Below are 9,435 nucleotides of genomic sequence, written 5' to 3' on the forward strand. Positions count from 1 at the left end.
AGCTGTTAGTATGACAGTATTTACACAACTATCAATACTTAGTCGGGCAACCCTTAGCCTCAATGACAGCCTGTAGTCTCCTGGGTATGCGGTCACCCGGCTTCATGCACACCTGAACTTCATTTTTTCCCCCAGACTGAATAATTTTTGGTCCCAAATTTGTATCAGTTTTACTGGTAGTCCACTGTGTGAAGAATTTTTGGGTATAATTTGTCACAGTTTACTTTATTTTTGCTATCCTCACTTACATAAATGAACTATAGTGTCCTGCACCCACTAGTAAAAAAATATCAAAAATTATATCTGATCTCTGTATAATTTTTGGTTTGACTGTATATCCTTTGGTTATTTTCACACTTAATTATGCCCATTAAAATGTATTTTACAAGTTTTTGTTACTTTCACTGTTCATTTTTTGCTCTATAGTACATCATCTTTCATTTAATAGCATTAGAGCTGCTCCATTGCAGCGGCTTAGTACTGTAATCACGCGCTTTGCTGTAATAATGCAGGGAACCACTCGTTATGAATCTCCTAACTGTGATATTTTCAGAAATAGAAGGGTTTTTTTTCATCTGAAACGTGCTGCGATTTATATTCCAAAGCCACTCATATAATGCAGAAACGCTCAAGCAAGCAAAACACGCGCAACGTGTGCAGGTATTTGTACTGATGCAGAACAGTACAGCCTAGCGCATTTCACACAGGCTGCTAGATTCACTTTCGCCAGAAAGTCGTGTATGCCTAATGTTTAAAATAAATTATGTTTATAGTGAATGCCCCTATAAATGGTCTTATTTTTATGGTTTAATCATTCTAATGGTTCTTATCGCATGCTGTGTGGTATCGGCGTTTGGTATTGGGGTATTGGTATTTTAACGAGTACAAGTACAGGAGCTCAGTATCGGGCCCGATACGGATACCAGTATCGGTATCGGTGCATCCCTACAAAAAAGGTAATTGCAACTTTTTTTCTTGCAATTGTGTATTTATTTATAGTTCACTATTCAGACTTTTCTCAGAACTGCAAGTTTATATCTCATAATTCGGTCTTTTTTCCTCATAATTGCAACTTTACCTCTTGCAATTTTGTTTTGTTTTGTTTTTTTCCACCAAGGAATAAAAAAATAAAAAAGGAAATTGCAACTTTTTAATCTCAAAATGTAGACTTTTCTTCTTTGGATTGCAAGTTTATATCTCATAATTCGGTCTTTTTTCCTCATAATTGCAACTTTACCTCTTGCAATTTTGTTTTGTTTTGTTTTTTTCCACCAAGGAATAAAAAAATAAAAAAGGAAATTGCAACTTTTTAATCTCAAAATGTAGACTTTTCTTCTTTGGATTGCAAGTTTATATCTCACAATTATGACTTTCTCAGAACTGCAAGAAAAAAAGTCAGAATTGTGAGATATAAACAGTTGTGAGGGGAAAAAATTAAGAATTAAGAGACAAAAAGTATTTTTTATTTTTTGGCAGGAACAAGCTTTCTCTCAAGCACTAATAAAACATCTTACAATGCATTTCAAGGAATAGTTCATTAAACAATAATTCATAACATAATAAATAACGTCAAGAATTTAATGTCTGATCCTCATACACTGTATGGTTTTAGAGAACTTTGAATATAGCATACAGACCATATGGACTACTATTTCAATGTTTATTCATAAGCATAGAGGTTTAGAACGAAATAAAGATGAGTAATTAATGAAAGAATTTACTTTTTTTGGTGAACGATTCCTTTAATTTTGTTTCTCCATAACATATATTTGTAACATGCATCACCTGATTTGAACTCTTTCTCTTTTCGTAGGTAGAAGTTACTGTAGGAAGAGAAGACGATGGGTATGATGGGAACCTGAGAGAGAAAGAGAGAGAGCTGGATGGTTGGTGCAGCAGGGATTAGAAGCGCTCTCACAGACAAAACTATGATCACACACAGACTGAACTATCCTCCCAGACTAATAATAGAGCCAGAGAGTCGCTGTTTCTCATGACGACACAGCTGGACAGTGTGTGAGAATGTATGCCAGTTCAACCATCATTAATATCAAAAGATGTGACTCTAGGAATGCCACACAAAAATTAATACAAATAAATCAAATAATAATCTAACTATTACTCATTTATTTAAAAAAAATCGAAACAAATATAAATGGACATAAATAATTTAAAATGTTTAATTAATGTCTAAAAATGTAGTTGAATATAAAAATAAAATCATGCATTTTACATATAGAAATATACACATACAGTAAATAATAATAATAATAATAATATTTAGACAGGAAGCTTAAAAAAAAATTCTATTTTCTAAGTATTCAAGTAAAAAAAATTGTTCTAATACAATCCAACTGGCTTAATTCTCAAGTATATTCACAAGCCACAAGAAAGAAATGCTGAAGGAATGTTTCATGTGGCTTTGGAAAGGAGTTTGTGCAGATGCAGATCAAATGCACTAGTGTGAAAGTTTCTATGTGGCTGCGCTAAAACAACACAGGAGCTGAACACTAAATAATACAAGGAAGGACGGCTCCCTCTGCTGGTGAAGCAACACCACATGAGTAAAGAATCCGAATCAGAAAGAGCTTTATTACCAGGTATGTTCACACATACAAAGATTTTTTTTGTGACAGATGCTTCCACAGCACAAACAGATTACAGTGACAAGACACAGATAGTAAAAATTGAATATGTAAATAGGAAATAATAATATACAACAAATACACAATACACAAAAATAGACAATAGATGGTATTTGTGTGTACAGATGTGTTATATACAAATGCAAGGAAATTTGAATAAGACGTATGTGTGTGTTAAATAAATAAATGTATAACTAGTGTTGTGTATTACACGTTTATTGCCAATTTAACTGTTCATGAGATGGACTGCCTGAGGGAATCCAGTCAGTCTCCCTTACGACCTCTGACCCTTGACACCAGTTTCATGGGTTAATGAGGGACCTTTGAGTTCAAGCTTGTTCTGGTTGTGCCAGGTAAACTACTAAAGCTGTGTACTTTGCACTTACAAGTCAGGTTACATCAGGTCAAGCGTAAGTGAAGGAGTCTAGGAGTAACACTCACCTGTGCTTGAATGGCCAGATGAAATGCTCCCTTTTTAAAAGGCAAAAGACCGCCGTTCTGATTCCGTGTGCCTTCTGGAAACACCCACAATCGGATCTAAGAAAAGTTCAATGCAATCACAAAATGAGATTGTTTACAGCACCTCTTCTTTACAACATCCCTACATCAGCACTAAAGACTGATAGTATTACATCATGCGATATACAGTGGGTATAGAAAGAATCCCCCCCTTTACAATAATCCCATTTTGTTGCTTTGCAGTAGAGCTGTGCGATATTGAAGAAAAATGCGATATGCGATACATTGTTAAATAATGCAATATTCGATACGATATTGATTTAAGTGTGCAAAATCAATTTAAATCATTTTTTTTTTTTATAATTAAAAATGAAAATTACATAACCAATATATGTTTCACATTCTTTCTTGGAAAAGAATGCATCACTACAACTTCAGAAAGTGACGATCAGTGTTTTAGCATTACGTAAAAAGTTATGTCACAAATTAGAAAATGTCATTTTAACATCAATGTAAAAAAAAAATAAAAATGAATGTCACTTATTTTACATCAATGCAACTTTGTTTTTTGTTTATTACTTAAAGTACACTTTAAGTACTACTTCAATACTACGGTAAAAACTATAGCAAACATGATTAAAGGCAAGTGAACAGTCATAAGTATGAAATAAGATCAAATACACAAATTACAAGCATAGATAAATACAATATAACAGTTACAAATAAAATAAGGTCTAACAGTAGTATTCAGGTATAGAAATGTAATAATTAAGTGTAAGATACTGCATAGTGTTCCCTGTATGAATTTAATTTAGATTAATCTTTGTTAAAGCTGTGTTTTGTTGTTTGATTAACATTACTGACATATTCAGCAGCAGGTATTTATAGGCTGCTGTCCCTTTAAGACCGACTGCACAGATCCCGTTTAATGATACACTGATTATAACTGATCGTGTTTACGAGAAATATTGTGGAGATGTTGAACCACCTTTTAAAAGTATTAATTTTTTTTTTTTTTTAAATATTAGTGACAGCACACTTTTGAACGGTACTGTACGAGGACCTTGTCCTGATATGTTTGCCACGATTTTCTCTTCAAGATTCATGGGTAGTGTAGTCTTTCACCTGGAATTTGGCTCTTAAATACAACTTTTTAAAACTTTTCAAAAACTTTGTAAGTTAATGAAGAAATTATGCTTCAATAGGATCAAATGACATCAATTAATAACCTAAAAGCTCATGCTAGGTGGTTCAAACTCAATGAATTGTCAGGTAAACCACCATTTGTGAGATCTTAGTAAAGACAGACCTTGTCGGCCAACATGGTTTTGGCGGCGTCACTCATGACGTTCTTGGCATCGCTGGTCTTTTGGCGGTTAATGAAGACGATTCCTCCCAGCCAGCAAATCATGCCCACTGTTCCAGCCCATATCAGCTCCTTCTTAGCGATCATCGTGCAGCGGTCTGGCAGGATCTCCATCATGCCTGCAGAGAGGAGGAGAGAATCAGCACAGAAAGACTGGCTGCACAAGTATGATCATGTGACATCTGGGTGTGCTCGTAGAAAACACGGAATACATGCAGGTCTGGTCATGCTGGCAGTAGCTTTCTTACCAGATTGCGATCCTAACCATGTTTTTATAGGTTAAAGTGGTAATAATAGTAATACCGAGCACACTGAGTGTTGATTGGATGTGTTTTTTCATTCACCTAGCACATCGAGTGATGACTGGTGGTTGGAGATGATGACGTAGGGTCTGTCTGTCTGTAGATGTTCCCAACCGCTGACCTGATAGCGCAGACCAAGGAAGTACTTCACATGGCTAACCAAGAACCGGATGACCCTACAGAAAGCAAAAAGACATTTCAATCCAGAACATGACAAATAACAGGCATTCAAGTAATCCGTTTTCACAAATATGGCTTCTAGACCGATTTCAATGCAAGTCTATGGGACTTTTCCAGTTTTATCTAGGGGGGTAATGGTTCGGTACGAACTTGCACCGCGGTTCAACTTAAATCTGACAATCTCTGTAATATGGCTTGTTAAAAATAACAACGCATAAATAGACAGAGTTCGGCTAATGTTTCTGTCGATGGATACGCATTCTGGCTTCCCAATACATTACAACAACAGCGGTGAACAAAAAACGTGGACGAACCAGTCACTCTTTGTAAACTTTGTTCAATGCGAGTGCCGTATAATCGAATATGGCGAGTCATTTATGCCGTTGATAAAATTCAAACTATACTCAACCCTATCGGTCACTAGGGCTGTCAAAATTATTTTCGAATTTCGAATATTCGTCGAATTTAAAATAAAAATCCACATTCGAATGCAAAAACGTTGCATTCGCATTTTAGGTGAGCGTTAAGGAGGCTGTCTTATCAGTGGCGCACGAGATGCGATGATGACGATTGCATTTTAATGTTTTTGTTAGCCAATCCAGTTGAAGCCACTAGATGCGGCGCTGCTGCATTGTTAATTACAAATATTGTGGGGAAAGAGAACATCAATGCGGAGAAGATCTTGTTTACGTCAAAACTGAAACCAAGTCACAAAGAACACATATTTTGCGCATTTTCTAGAGGGACATCTATCACTGTTGCACTCGTGTCTCGCACAAAAGAGTCACATGTTTAGAAAGCCATGTAAAATTAATGCAAGTTCAACTTTCAAGATATCAAAACATATCTCGAGACTTTATGGCGTTTTTTTCCCCCCATCCCACTGCAACTCGTATTTTTAAATGAAAAATGTATTCTGTGTGATTGGCTTTCGGACCTTTGTATTAACTATGAATACATACATGATGCTGATTTGTTTATAGTTGTTTAAGCAACGTAATTAATTATAATTTGCTTATAAACATTATGCACTTTTTTCACTGATAGTCATGTTATCTTATGCTTTGAATAAACGTGCATTAGTAATATTTTGCTCGATGCACCCTCTTGCAGCCTCAGGAGAAAAGCCAAAAGCTTTTCTTCACCCTAACTGAAATTATGCATTTTAAATTAGAATATAATTCGAATTTTGATCATATTTAAGTACAAAATTCGAATTTAGTTTTTCAGCCATTTTGACAGCCCTATCGGTCACCAGGCACAGATACGTTTTAGAAATGTAACAGCCCATCAAAATTGAGGTATTGCTCATGTCTGCAACATAAATAATCTGAGCAGACATAGAAAGAAGCACTAACAAGACAGTTCAACTACTAAAAAGTGCTGCAGGAATGATGCATTTTTGTAGGCCAAAACATAGAGACATAGAGGTTTTTTTTTTTTTTGGTTAAAAGCCTGAAATAATTTCTGTGGAGAACACAAGATCAACTTATTTGACTTTTTTCCCCTAAAACATCAAATACATCAGTAATTCCCCCTTTACAGGTTGTAGTTTATAGTCTATGTTTAGCTGACAAAATTTTAAAAATGACAAAAATACAAAAAATTCAACTAAAATTCAAATGAAACCTGAAAATATAAAAATGAAAGCTAATTCTAAATATTAATAGAAACTATGATAATGTATAAATAATACTGAAATAACAGTGATAAGAGACTATTGTAAAATCTAAATTATTTGATGTTTATCATGGGATGTTGCGCGATAAACAAAGAGATTGCAGATACAGTATCTGTGAGACCTTTGAACACATTAGAGGCTCATATCAGTAATGTGAATATGTGGAGCAAATGCGGGCAAAAGACATCTGCGGTTACATAACACCGCAGCTGAGGAGAGTCAGCAAAACTCAGCCGGATCAGAGCATTCATTCATTCAAACACTTCCCGATGATTGATCCCGATGATTCAGAGTCTAATTATGAGACAGACGTATGACTGTGGGTTACAATGAATCATGTTGAAATATTTAGTAGGTTATGGGTGAAATGTTGTGCTAACCCATTAACCTCAAGTATGAGCAACAGTAAAAGTGATGCTTGACTTGACATTTGATTTTACTAAGCTCTGGTTTCATCGAACAAGTCATCAATGCATCAAAACGAAATGTTAGTTTTCTGAGTTTACACCGAGAATCATTTCAGCAATGCTTCGACATGAGACTTTGTCCGCATTACACATCACCTCACCAGCGATTGGTGTGCCCCGAGGGTTTGAGTTTTGACGGAATAGAAAAAACAGCTCACTGCACGGAGATCTCGCCCTTAGCAGTCACTGCATGTGCGTTTTGTAACACAGAGTAAAACGTCTTTAAGACAAGAGACTGAGCCTGTTCTGCAATAAATCTGGACTGTGCTGTTGTTACTATAAATGTAGATTATCTGAATTTGTTTAGATTAATTTAGCCTAACAATCTACCTTACTATCAAACATAAAATTATATATTTTTTTATATAGTACCTTTAAAATACCATGGTACTGTAATATTTTAAAGTACTCTACTGTTCAATAGTTTGGGGGCGGTAAGATTTTTTAAAATGTTTTTGAAAAAAGTTTGTTATGTTCATCAATGCTGTAAATTTCACAGTAATATTGTGAAATATTATTACAATTTTAAATAGCTGTTTTCTATTTGAGTACCTTTTAAAATGCAATTTATTTATTTGATGCAAAACTGAATTTTCAGCATTAGTACAGTCGTCAGTGTCACATGATCCTTCAGAAATCATTCTAATATGCTGATTTGCTACTCAAGAAACCTTTATGATTTTTCAGTGTTGAAAACAGTTGTGCTGCTTCATATTTTTGTGGAAATTAAATTTTTTCCCAGCATTTTTAATGAATAGAAAGAAAGAAAAAAAAACATCACAACAGACATGCAAATGCTGACAGCATGCTAAATTGAATGACGTGTCATGCTTTCTTACTCAAACAACAAAAATGCACTCACAAATGCACATTAATTTGGCTAACATCAGGGTTTAAACGTAGCTCAGTATTGCAATCAGCTATGGAACCACATATAGTACCATCATTTTATTATTTTTATTAGTTACTCCACACGTCCTAAATAAACTGTTATCACTAATGTCAACCTGTTCTCTAACACGTTACCCTGGTACACAAGCAGAAAGGAACACAAGAGTTTAAAGCCTGCCCAGCTCGGCTTTTATCGTATATCTTAAACTTCACGAGTAGTTTATCAACATTACAGATCACAATTTAGGTTTAAGGTTACTCCATTAATTTCCATCGTAATTTACTCACCCTCATGTCATTTCAAACCTGCTTGGCTTTATTTATATTGTGAAACATAAATGGAGATGTTCTGAATAATGTACAGGCCAGGAATAATATAGTAACTAAAAAAAAACCGAAAAAAAATGTTAACTTTTTTTTTTTTTTTTTACTTGCCAAAGCAATATTTCTCATTTTCATTTAGTTTAACTTGACGTGCATAAATCAATAAAAACAAAAAAATATTTAAAAAAAACTAGAATAAAATAAAAACAACACAATTGCTAAAGCTTTCAAATTAAAACGAAAACAGAACATACACAGATAAAAACATTTCAAGATCCAAGATATTTAAAAAACTGTAACAGTATCTTAATGATACAAAAATAGCACTGGGTCACTGGCACAGGCCTCTTTTTTTCAATTGAATTATAATGCCTTGTCATCTCTCTCCTTTTACCCAATAAGTTTGGCATCCTTCCTGGATTCTGGACAGATTCACCTGTGATCTACAAACCCCACACATGGCACTGATAGCTTGAATCACTAGACAGCCGGTATAAAATATCAGTGAACTTCAACTTGAGATGATTGTGTTTAATAACTGCAATAAATGGATGTCTGTTATTCTATGGGGATCGGTGTGTTCATTGTACCATGCGTGTGAATGAACTAGGGCTGCCACTAACGACTATTTTTATTTCTATTAATCTAAACGGTTCATTTCCCACAAAAAGAATCAACAATTTTAAAGAACATTTTATTAAACTTGCAACTTTGCCATTCAGTAGTGTACCATAAAAAGTATAAATGTAAACAAGCCATTGACGAAATGTAAAACTAAAAGACTAAAAATTTAAACAAACCTAATGAAAATGAAATAAAAAGAAAATAGTTACAAAAGTCTGAGAAAGTCAGCATGTTCTTAATGTCAATATATCCACATGTTCTGGGCTTCTGTTCATTACAGCTGTGAGTGAACTACAAAGGGGAAAAAAATGTGTTTCAATTAACCCCAACAGTTGGGTTTTCACATTAAATAAATGCAATGTTTAGAGTCCACTAGAATCAAGTATTAAAATTGTATTATTGAAAGTTATTATTATTAAAAATTGTAAGTATTAAAAGTACTCTTAGAAATGTGTAAACAACAGATTTAAACAGACATCTCCAGCATGATGAAAAA

The 9,435-nt window shown here is 34.3% G+C and overlaps 1 protein-coding gene across 1 annotated transcript in view; it reads right to left on the minus strand.

The window, feature by feature from the left end:
* Window positions 1-9,435, minus strand: part of agpat2 (1-acylglycerol-3-phosphate O-acyltransferase 2 (lysophosphatidic acid acyltransferase, beta)) — a 29,699-nt gene that overhangs the window by 15,148 nt on the left and 5,116 nt on the right. Inside the window, exons 2-5 of the mRNA XM_016271282.1 lie at window positions 4,815-4,948; window positions 4,414-4,589; window positions 3,087-3,182; window positions 1,786-1,858 (exon numbers count right to left, since the gene is read on the minus strand). Of these exons, the coding sequence (XP_016126768.1) occupies window positions 1,786-1,858; window positions 3,087-3,182; window positions 4,414-4,589; window positions 4,815-4,948 (479 nt within the window). The remainder of the gene's footprint in view (window positions 1-1,785; window positions 1,859-3,086; window positions 3,183-4,413; window positions 4,590-4,814; window positions 4,949-9,435) is intronic.

The sequence above is a fragment of the Sinocyclocheilus grahami genome, unplaced genomic scaffold (assembly GCF_001515645.1).
Source record: "Sinocyclocheilus grahami isolate Dianchi unplaced genomic scaffold, SAMN03320097.WGS_v1.1 scaffold61.1, whole genome shotgun sequence".
Lineage (NCBI taxonomy): Eukaryota > Metazoa > Chordata > Actinopteri > Cypriniformes > Cyprinidae > Sinocyclocheilus > Sinocyclocheilus grahami.